The sequence below is a fragment of the Otolemur garnettii genome, unplaced genomic scaffold (assembly GCF_000181295.1).
Source record: "Otolemur garnettii isolate 467f Iridium unplaced genomic scaffold, OtoGar3 scaffold00137, whole genome shotgun sequence".
Lineage (NCBI taxonomy): Eukaryota > Metazoa > Chordata > Mammalia > Primates > Galagidae > Otolemur > Otolemur garnettii.
Window position 1 is genome coordinate 5,046,874 of NW_003852532.1, and position 11,857 is coordinate 5,058,730.

Sequence of the window (11,857 nt, forward strand, 5' to 3'; positions counted from 1 at the left end):
GCCCTCCGGCTGGGGAGGGCCGGGTTTGGCTTCCCGTGGGCGCAGCCCCGTCCGTCGCAGGTGCAGAGGCTTCTCTGCGTCTCCCCTGACACAGAGCCCCAGCGCTGGAGGCCCCTACCTGACTTTGCATACTTCCTGCCTGCCGGCCGCTCCTGTCGGCGCCGGCCTGCTGAGTGGAGTGGGAGGAGTAACCAGTTTCACTTCCTCGCCTTGAAGCCCCGGAGCCCGCAGGCTCCTCTGCCACTGAGAGCCAGGGCCAGGAGCAGCCCAGCCCCTCTCTCTCCTCTCTCTCTCCCTGCCTCTGCAAAGGGCGCGAATGGGCAGAGCAGAACTTCCAGAAGGGAAGATGAGCACCCGGAATCGCTCACAGCTGTGGAGCAGGTCGGATGGAGGAGAAGCTGAGCTGCTGGAGGACCTGGGGTAAGAGACATGTCCCCTCAGAGCGCCTGCTGCGTGGACACCGGCTCCCCACACCCACCTGCGGGCCGGCTCTGATCCCATGTCGTTTCTTCGGCAGCCCTACCCTCTTTCTACCCTTGTACTCTTTTCGTTCGTGTCTGTTGGGTACTTCCAGTTGGGGCTCCTTGCCTTGTAAAGGCATACATGACTTTTCAGATGTGAAAATACGTAGGTTTGAGAACATGGGATGAGACTCGAACATCTGGCATTCTTTGAGAATAGGGACAGCATTAGGGTGTGGGAGGTGATGGTGGTGTGGCTTGGTTTCCTTGATGTCGCTCTGGTTGATAAATAAATGGGCCGTTCAAGAGTTTTGAACCCTGACCTAGGGAGTGTCAGAAGACTGTGTTACAGTAAGCTAGAGAGAAAGCCTACTGTCCTGTCCGGGAGTGGGGCTTTTTCAAAAGGCAGAATGAGGAAGTTTCTGCAGCTAGCTTGCTCTGTGCTACTCTGCCTGTCACTGCGTGAGCTGCTTATCAAATCACTAAAGCTATAATGTCACATCTCGTCTGGAGGGGCAGCAGAGCTGACTATCCAAACAGAAGATGGAATTTCTGCTCTCAACAGGTAAGCTTAGGCAGGTGGAGTCCCTGGAGTTCTGTCTTTAAGCAGGAACCCAGACAAGGCAACCCATCAGGGTAGTTAATAAAAGAAGTGAGTATTACACAAGAGAGGAACAGGGTATTTCCAGGAGAAACTGGACCTTCCTCCCAAAGCCCCGGAATATCCCTCCAGGGTGGTTTTGACACCTGTGCATGAGGAGAGATGAAAACTGTACCTTCTGTCTGGGTAAAAACTCCAAATCTTCACAATGACACAGTGACATAGAAACTGGTCATCTTCATCTTATCAGGGACGAAACAAGTCTGAATGACTTGCCTACTAGTCAGACGTCATTTAAATGACACAGCTGAGACTCAAACCTGCTAAAGGCTATGCTCTCTGCAAGAAAAACCAAAATGGAGTTGAGACCTCTCTGTGTGAAGACTACAGAGATTGTATCTTTTTGTATCATATTACTGTAATAGTTCAAAATAATCCCTGCTTTTACGTTTTAAAATTGACATCTCCGAATTTAATTGTAACTTCATTTGGCAAATCAGATGTAACTAGATCTAGAACTTCAAATAAAGAAAACTCCCCTTATGAGGAAGTCAGAGTTCTAGGATCTCTTTGTCCTTCTAGATAGAATCTCCAAACGGAAGAGGTAAAAGATTCCTCTGTGACCTTGCAAAACAGGTGTCACAAAGTTCAGCACGAAAGCTGGGCTTTGAGTTCTCACTTACTGCTGTATTGAATCAATAAGCTGTAATACTTATTGAATCATTAAAGCTATAATGTTTTATCACATTTGCAGTCCATCACACTAGGAAGCCCCAAAGGAGAAAGAGACAAGAGGAGATATTTGATTCTGATTCTTCAGTTATACAAACAATCTTTTTGATAATCAGACTCCCGGAATTTCAGTACTGTGGACACACATTTAAATGACACACGTGTGTCATGACGTGACAGAGAAGAACTAAACTACATCTCTGTGCCTCACTGTCATGCCAATAGCAGGAAGCAACTACAGGTAAATCCCACAGGGAAAATGCCACTGGGTCTTTCCTCCAGGAAAAACCCAAAGTCTCCCTCACGTACACACATGCACACCCACACACAAGGTGCATTTATGTCCAGACGTCCCTATTTCAGAAGGCCTGGAAATTTATTAAACATGGGGAGATGATTTCTGTAATAATGGGCAACTGGGGAAACTGCTCTGTAGTCTGAGTTCTCAATCTTCATTGTGCATTAGAACAACTCAAGGAGTTTTTAAAAACTCCTGCTGCCCAAGCCACATACCTGACAAATGACATCAGTGTTTCTGCAGGGAAGCTTCTTCCTTTTTAAACTCTCGAAGTAATTCCACAGTGAGACTGATGGAGCTTAAGAATCACTGCACAGAATATATACCAACCCAAAGCATCGATTAAAAATGCCTTTATTTTTCAAGTCTGTTGAATGTGTACTTGAATCTTAAAGCTACCAAAATAATTGTTGGCACTTTGTTCATTGGTTTGGAGGCATTTGAGTTAGCGATTTTATTAAGGTATATTTTACATACCATAAAATCTACCCATGTCAAGTGTGCAATTCATTAATTTTTAGTAACTTTCAGGGTGACACAGCCATATCCTAAATCAGTTTTAGAACATTTTCATTCCCCCAATAATAACTCTCAGTAGCCTGACTTCTTTAAACATACTCAATGGTATGCAGGAAAACCATGTGAGGTGGGTGGGTGGTAGAGGAAGCCCTGGTTTCTAAAATTTACCTGATTTCCTGGTGTAAATACTCCCATCATAACTTGCAAAATTGAATATTTAATAATCAACTTGAGCCAGGGCCTGCCACCTCTGGTATGTCCCTGATACACTTCTCATAGGTAATTATTTGGGAACGCTTTACAATGACTTGTTGCCTCTTGCAGAATACTGAGTATGAATGAAACTTTTTCTCTGAACCTTTATACTGGAGAGGTATGATCTGTACCAAACCTTCCAGTTAATTCAGTTTTAAAGAGCTTCATAAAAACAAAATGATTGAATGTAATTGATAGACAAAGTGTGGCTGGTTTAATGCCTTAAATTTTAAATTGTTTTAATAGGTTATTCAAGTATACATTCTTATGTTTCTACTTTCAATAGACATAAACTACAGAGTCCTTGTTCTTGGGTCCCTGTTTTTCTTCAGGCTCTGGAACATGTAAATCCTGTAAATGCAGCCCTGGACTGCAGCAAACCCATCACTTTCCTTTCTAGGCCTTGATCAATTTGCTCAGAGCACGGGGTTATTGTTTTCTAAAGTACCTAAAGCAAGCAACTCAGATGCATTTCCGTGTCTCATTTACGAGAGTGTCAGTCTAAGACCATTTATTTTCTTTCATCCTAAATGCATAAATGTGGAAATAAAATCATCTGAAATTGTTGCTTAGCTTCACTTACCCTTGGCGGTGTGGGACTGGGGAGGAGGTGGGCACTGGGGGAGAGCAGGGGGTATAGGGACTGGTGGGGGAGAAGCAAGAGGTGGACTAGGGCAGTCCAGTCTGACTGTTTGCTGTTTTCAAAATGAAGAGATAGGGAAATAAAATAAGGAATAAATGCTAGGGACATCACCTGCGTAATAAACTGGTATAGACTTGACCACTTAGTTAATTATTGAAAATTCCAGCAATTCTTTGGCTCTAACAAAAATTCCTACAAGATAGTATAGGAATAGTAGAGTTATATATAGCCATGAACACAAAAGGGATACTCTCAAATAAAAATAGTTCAGGGCATTTTCAAAATAAATAATAAAATTATCTAATCAGACCTATTCCAGAGTGAAAAATATAATGAAGATTCCCTTTTTTATATACTTTCCCAGATCTCAAATTTTACAGGAAAGTGCTAGTGTCTGGCTGGGTTGGCCAGTGCCAACAAACTACATTCTAAGCTCTGGATATTTAAATAAATTAATCAAAATATCTTCATTTCTCTGCCCTTTAATTTTCCACATATAAAAGAAGGTTAGAGTAGGTTAGAAATCAGCAAAATTTTTTTTTTTTTTTTTTTTGCAGTTTTTGGCTGGGGCTGGGTTTGAACCCGCTACCTCTGGTATGTGAGGCCGGCGCCCTACTCCTTTGAGCCACAGGCACTGCCTGGAAATCAACAAATTTTTTAAAATAAAGGACCAGGTCATAAATATTTGAGGTATTGCAGGCCTTATGATCTCTGCCACAGCTACTTACATCTGCCATTACTGTGGGAAAACTACCCGGGAACACAGACGCAGATGTCTGTGATGGTGTTCAAACAAAACATATTTGTGGATGCGGAAATGTGAATTTCATATAATTTTCATGAGTCACAAAATGTCCTTCTTTTTTTCCCACAACCATTTCAGAATGTGAAGCCATTCTTGCCTCTCAGTCAGAAACAGGTGGCTGGCAGGAATCGACCCTCAGCTGGTAGTTTACCCACCCAGGGAATAAGTAATAATAAGCAAAACATTTTGAGGTGGATGTTGTGCAGACACTATCCCTGGTCTTCAGAAGGCATTAATATTCCAACTTGAGATGTGAGGAGATTCAGGAGCAGAGAAACCACATTGCCTGACGTCCCAGAGTGTCTGGGTCCGACGCGCAGCTTACTTCACAAATCAGGTTGCTTTTCTGTTGCATTATTCAGTCATTATTTACTGAGAGCCCCAACCATACACCAGCACCATGCCATTCACAGCATTATGTCAGTTAGCCCAGACATTTCAGCACGGTACCGTGAATTTAAATAAGGTAAGTGCATGGTCCAGCCTACACATCTGGTAAGAGGTGGGGCAGAGACGTGCCTAGGAGTTTACCCCACAGCTTTGCTCTTTGCTTCTTCTGCTGTGTTGTGCTAACTGGCAGTGCCCACTGATGGGAAGTTTGCATCCTGTTAATGGAAATTAGTAATTGTTGAATGCTTAGCGTGCAATTTGAAACTATTTAAAATTCTTTGCGTGTATGAATTTATTTAATGCACACACTACTATCAGGTGGGTACTATTACTAATGTCACTCCCATTTACAGATGGTAAAAGTGAAAGACAAAGCTTTAATCATGTGGCCCAAGGTTACATTCTAATAAACCTTCAAATCCAGGAGTTCTGCTACAGAGCCTTTCTGTTTGACCATTAAGGCAACTTCCTAATTTTGTCCAACTTCTCTCTTCTTCTTACACTAGTACAACTTATGGGTGCCAGTGGGAACTGAGAGGAGAAGGAAGCTCCGTGATCGCCCCATCAGCAAAGCGTATTATAAAGGACATTGTTCCTCCTGTAATAATAACGTGCACATGCACACAAAGGTGGGCCAACGTCCTGTTGACAGAGGGGTGACACCAACCAGAGCAAGGCACTTGTTCCTCTTCCGTGCATAATTCTGTAATCTTGGACTCTGAAAATGGAAGGTGGTGCTCCTGTGGTTGTATGGTGGTGGGTAACTAGGGCACAGCTCCATCTCTCCCAACTCAAATGAATTTCCTCCTCGGTTGTTGTTTTTTTCTGTTCCTCCTTGGGGTGACTTCCTTCTTCCTCCATTGATCCTACAGTTCTCCACGTTGGGTGGAGTGGCCCATTTAACTCGTCTTTTATTCAGTCAGAGATCCGTCTGTGGCAGGATGATGTTAGGCTTGGCAGCAAGGAAGGAGTGGCCGTTCAGGGACAGGGGATGCGAGTCCAGACGGAGTTAGCAGGCAGCATCATGTGGGCAGAGGGCAGTCACTGTGCCTGGATAAAACAGCTGGCCATGGCAGGAAGGGAGGAGACTGCTGGGAGTGAAAAAGGTGGTCTTGGAGCTGATAGGACTTTCATCAGCTGAGGTCAGAAAAGATGACATTTTATACAAAGAAAATGGCACAAATGAAAGAAAGAAAATGGCGAAATAGTCAAGGATTCAGAAAATAAGAAGAGCCCACATGGACTCAGACCCCTCAGTCCTCGGGACCCAGCTGGTGTCAGTGTTCACTGGGTCGGGTTCTGGCCTCCACCTGCCCCAGCCTCCCCCTGTGAGAAGCTTCCACCTGGCTTTCCTCTTGCAGTTCTGGTACTGTCATCACCATACCGGTGGCCCTTGCTCACCTCCAGCTTCTCTGTGGTCATGCTTCCCCGGACTTCCTGCCACTAGTGCATGTCCCTGTTATCTGTTGCTGGACCTTCTTAACTTAAAAATATTTATAACTTCATAAAGCAGAAGAGCACTAATTTGTTTTGACGGCAGTATGATGGTTACATAAGAGGATGCTACTTTTTATAGACACATTGAATTATTCAAGGGTAAAGTGCATGATATCTGTACTTTAAAGCTATAGAATATATAGATTAAAAAATGACAACAGGTAAAAAATTATTCTCCCTAAAATCGGGTATTCTTTAAGTGTGGGTATTATTAATACTATTTTATAGTTGACTACATGTATGAAATTACTCATAATAAACGTCCAGAATAATAGTAATACATGCAGGCTGTCAGTAAAGTTCAGGTGCAATTTAAAGTTTAAAACTTTTAAATTGCACACAAATTTTACAGACACCCTGTATTAATTATTAACATTTGAGAAATAAAAGCCCCAAGATGTTAGCCATGCACTAACACCTAATATTGCATTGGTCTAATTCTTTTTAAATTTTTAAAAAATATTTCTCTGTAAACACACAATATGCAGAGATTGAATTGTCACTGTACTGTTTATATGATTTTGCTCTTACTTCTTGGTCAGATATTTTTTCCATCATCTCTTTTTTAGTCCATCTCCAGGCAGACTCTGGGTCTGGTTTTTCCTGGGCTCACCTGTTTCCCTCTGCTAGAGTCTGAATATTTTGGGTGGTCCAGATTCCAGAGGGTCTAAAATAGATTTGGTCAATGAACAATATGGACTCAATGATGTTTGTGGGAATGTGAAATTACTTGGTCATCATGTTTTCTTTTTAGGTAAACTAATCTGGTAGATCAGCATGATGGGTGGAAACAAGTCCAGAGCCAAGGAAACTAACCAGCAGGGCAGCATATAGATTAGTGAATAGGAAACTAGAAGGCTGACCTGAGAATGGCCAGGAGGGAACCGGTTAAACCAGCAATTCCACTGAGCTGAACATAATACGTGATTCACATCTAAACAAAACTAGTTCTACTGCTTTTATGTATATTTTGCAAAATGGTATTAAAACAATTAAAAACATTAATGTCCCACAAACACCTTAGTTCCTGGGTTTCATATTACCTCTCCTAGGGTTCTGACTCACCACCAGTAGACTATATGTTTTTGGTTGATTCACCAGATAATCTTAGAACCATTTTGTCAATCCTAAGAAGCTAAGAGGTTTGGCCACCTGCTTTTGGCTAAATTGCAGTAAACTCGTTCTGATGGAGAATTCCTTAGCAGCAGGACTGGAGGTTACACATTGCTGTCTTCTCCATCTGTGCACATCACTTGACAAAGAGCAGATGTTTCAGTGTTTGTTGATTTGCTCCAAGTTGAGTCAAGGTCAAGACTAGACCTCAAGGTTCCTGACTTCCCCTGGCAAGCCTTCAGCACACCAATTTGCATTCGTCACCCTCAGAATCACTCAGTCCCCGTTATGCCCAGTGAATTTTACTGGTGAGATAATTGATGCTGGTTGTGATTATCATCTGAACCATGAAACAGAAAAGGGTAACTAGTGAAATAAGATCCGCCTATATTTTTTTTACATCCCCCAAAGTTTAGGGCTTTTTCCTGCAGTTGTAGCTTCCTGAAAGTGACTCTCTCTTATCTCCTGTACTAGTTCACAATGGCAAGTTGTCAGTGGCAATCGCGGTCTGAAGGCAACTGCCCTGAGCCAGCACCTTATGAGATACAGGTTACAAGAGTAACCAGAGTAGGTGCACAGTGAAGCTTGAGTGCACTTGGAGGTGAGCCTTCCCAAGAGACTCTCTAGTTTCCAATCCTTGCCCAGTTGTACCAGGCCTCCTCAATGTCTCATCCAGTCACTGAGGAATGGTGGTGCTCTTCTCTTGAAGCCATTCCTGCACCGTGCAGGCTGCCCTGGGGACTGGACGAGGGACCTCTGCTGCAGCAAGGTGCAGTTTCCACCCCTCCTCCAAGTCAGCAGCTCTGTCCCTCTGATCCGCCGTGTCTCTGATGTCCCTGGGTTTGCCGATCCACCTCTGAGGAGGGCTTTGTGCATCTCTCCTTGTGTGTTTGCGTCCTGTCTCTGCTCTGTCTTCTGGATCACTCTGTTGGCATCTGCAGGTGTGTCCTGGTGCTCCTGGCTCTCTGTGTAAGCCAGTGGGCCTTTCTCTGTCTTCGTGTCTTGTAACTCTACCTTTCTCTCTGTCTGTAGCTCTGTGACTTTGGTGCCACTCTGTGCCTCTGTGTGTTTCTGTTTCCCCACAACTTCTGCCTCTTTCCTCAGATTCCTTCAGGAACAGGTTTATCCGGGTCTCTAACTCCCACAGAATTCTCTCCTCCCTTTCAGTCCTGTTTGTCTTCAGCTCAACCTTGACTCCCACCAGAGAACATGGGACGCACCTTTAATTCATGAATTTCTGAGATATTCACACACTGCCTCTGTCATCACTCAGCTTTTTTTGCTCAAGGCTGGGCAGCTGGCCTCACCATTTAGCTCTGCTATTAGCACGTGTAAATGTGCACATTTAGAAGGGTAATACAGAAAGCCGCAGCCTTGCTGGTTCCATCACAGAAACCTCCCTGTTGGGAAGACTGGGGAGTCTTTCTTCAGGCTCCCTCAGGCATCACACTATGCCTGTCTGAGACCTTATTAGAATTGCCAAAATCCTTCACAAAGCCTCTCCTTGGTTCTGCTTGGACAGGGTCCATTGCTACCATCAGTGGAAAGATAAACCCATGCTTGTGAATGTATGATTTAAATGTGGCTGTGTGGACACCGTTTTGCCTTAGACATGTCACAGCCCTACAATAACGCAGATCACAGCACTGATAGCCCTTGAGTTAAGATAGTTCCTTATCCTAAATCCATGGTTTCTGAAGGCATAGAAGACCAGGTGATTTATCTTTCAGGAAATTGAAGAACCTGTCACCAGCCCCATGAACAAATGAACATGAATGAAATTAACAGGCAAGAGAAACTATGGAATGAATCAAGTGCTGAAGACAAATTAACCCAAGTGCAGATTGTTGAAAGTGGGGATCAACCTGGTACCCAGGACTGTGAGGCTGAGCACCAGGTTGGCAAGAAAGATCAATGAACTGTGTGTGCCATGGCCATCGAGAAGCATTTGCCAGAGTTCAGAGGTGTGTCAGTGTCATTCAATAGTAGGAATTTTGAAAATGAAATAAAAAAAGAAAATTTTCTAAAGAAGAGCACTTTCATCGGCTATTCCAGGGCCTTTTTAGCTGCTTTCACACAATCAAGAGTTTCTGTTCTTGGCATGGGTTGAAATGTATGTACTATCAATAACTCTGATAGAACAGAATCTAAATTCTAGTTCACTTCTCTTTGCCAGAAAGGATAAAAATATGTCATTAAATAGTATATGAATAGTCTGTAGATGTGGGTTACAAGGAAATTTTGTCATCAAGAAATACACAATCCATGCAATCAAGGTGTTGGCTGGTTAAAAAAAGAAAAGAAAAGAAATAGCCAATCAAAATGGCTGTGTGGCTCACGTCTTAAAATGTATAATTGCTTTCTTTGCCCGCCTGGTATTCCAGTGTCACTTAGCACCACTCCCAACCTATACGATATACTCTAGCTGGGCGTGCAGTTGCCCGAATTCACCCTGCACATGTCAACCCCAGTGCCTTTGCGCAGGCCATTCCTCCTCTGGAAATGCCCTTTTCTCTCCCCACCTAGTGACTCTTCTATCAATTCTTCAACCCTCACCTCTTCATCTACCTCCTTCGTGAAGCTTTTCCTGATCCTTCAAGCCATCATGAGCTCTTGCTCCTATAACATTTACTGTCCAACTCACTCAGAAGGCGGCTATTTGGTGATTTTTTTTTTATATTCACCTGCAGATCCTTCTCCTTCCCTCTTCATTGATACTGAAAAGCAACTTAGTTAAGTATTTTCCTTTGCCTTTTTCTCCAGATGGCAATTACTGTAACCCATCGATGTTATTAAGGTAAATTAAAGTTTTTAGGCCTGACAGTTCCTCACTCACATCCATGCTTCTCAGACTCTAAACTGCAGGACGATCACGGGAGCTCGGCAGGTCAAGGGCAGGGCCTGAGAGTGTGCAATTCTAGCAAAAGCCCAGGTGGTGCCGGTGCTATTTTTCCAAACTTTGAATAGCAATGCTTTGCACTAGTTTTCAAACACCAGGTGCAACATACTAGTGGTCTTACAGTGAATCTAGTGGGTCACATGAAAATCTGTTCAAAAGAAATGAAAAAGAAAATATTAGAGTAAATAGTGTATAGAAGGATGTGTTACTTCCTGTAACTTTTTGGGGGTGTGTGTGTTTGTGGGGAGTATGTGTGTGTACATAGCAAGTGATATAAAACATATTTTATATGTGGCCCAATTCAAAAAAGTTTGAAGGTCTCTCTTTTAAAGGACAGAGCAAAAGAGATATAAAAACTTAGGCCAGTAAATTAAAACAATAAAACCCAGTAGAAAGAAACTGTGAAAAAGTTTCCAATATTCTGGGGCAGTTTTCCAGAAGGTTCTAGCTTGAAAAGGCACTAGAATGAAAGGAGAGGAGGCTGAACTGTGGACCAGCTTTCTGGATATAGCCTGTCTGCTTGCTCTGTGGTTGACTTTATTTCCTGTATCTAACTGAGGCAGCTTTGAAAATTCTTTAGTGAGTGGGTGTTTCCTAATTTGTTACTGTGTCATGGAAGCGATAATACCACTGTTTCTTTCAAGGTCAATTGCTGCTTTTGATAATCTTATAAACCCAATACAAATATATATTTTTGGAAGCTTGATTTGTCTCTGGTCTGTTGACTCTGTTAGCTCTGAGATGCAATTATGACAACACGGGGGCCTTAGGGAGAAAGGCAAATATAACATTGCTTCAAATGTATTATTAAAAATATTAGTGTCTTGCTCTTTTTTACTTCTTCAGGAAAAATGAGACAAAAAGAATTTTTTTTTTTTTTTAGTTTTTTTTTTTCATTTTTAGTTTCAGGAAAATAAACCTGTTCCAAACCATATTGAAGTATATTCCCAACACCCAGCACATCGGGCATATTCAAAATAGATGCATAGCACAATTAAAGAAAGTTTGTAGCTTGTTTTCTTCTATAAGAGCTAAAGAATTGTATAAAAAGTATATAAAGGAGACAGTGTTCCAACATATGAAAATACAAGGTGTCCATAAAGTTCATGTGCACTTAAACTTTATGGACACCCTGTAGGTGAAGGTTTTTCTTTAGGCATTATTACTACTCACCTTGACCATGAGAAAGCTGAGGTTGCTACTTGCATGAGGTCAGGTAGCTAATAAGTGAAAAGTCATTGGATCAGATAGACCAGCTGGGGAAATGGAAACAAAAGCAGAACTTTCCTCACCAAAGCTCCCCCCTGGATGTGTGTGACCAGGTTGGCCACTCCTTACCAGTCCTTCTCGTTTGGCCTTTCCCAGTGCCAGCAAGGTTTCTTAACTGCACTCGATTCTGAAGGCATCACCCTTTTGGCAGCAGAGAAAAACGACCTATTGAGAGTTTTCATCAAGGGTAGGTTCAGTGTGAATCTGCTCTGTGATGCAATTCTGAAGAAGCCAGTACAATCTGGGCTGCCCCGGTGTGTGTAGAGAAACCAGTGCGATCTGGGCCGCCTTAGTGTGTGTAGAGAAACCAGTGCAATGTGGGCTGCCCCAGTGTGTGTAGAGAAACCAGTGCAATGTGGGCCACCTTAGTGTGTG

At 42.9% G+C, this 11,857-nt stretch overlaps 1 protein-coding gene across 1 annotated transcript in view; it reads left to right on the forward strand.

Annotated features, from left to right (window-relative positions):
* The first annotated feature begins 259 nt into the window (after positions 1–259).
* DAPP1 (dual adaptor of phosphotyrosine and 3-phosphoinositides 1) overlaps positions 260–11,857 on the forward strand; it is a 51,831-nt gene continuing 40,233 nt past the window's right edge. Inside the window, exon 1 of the mRNA XM_012810559.1 lies at positions 260–420. Coding sequence (XP_012666013.1) covers positions 317–420 — 104 coding nt within the window. The 5' untranslated portion in view covers positions 260–316. The remainder of the gene's footprint in view (positions 421–11,857) is intronic.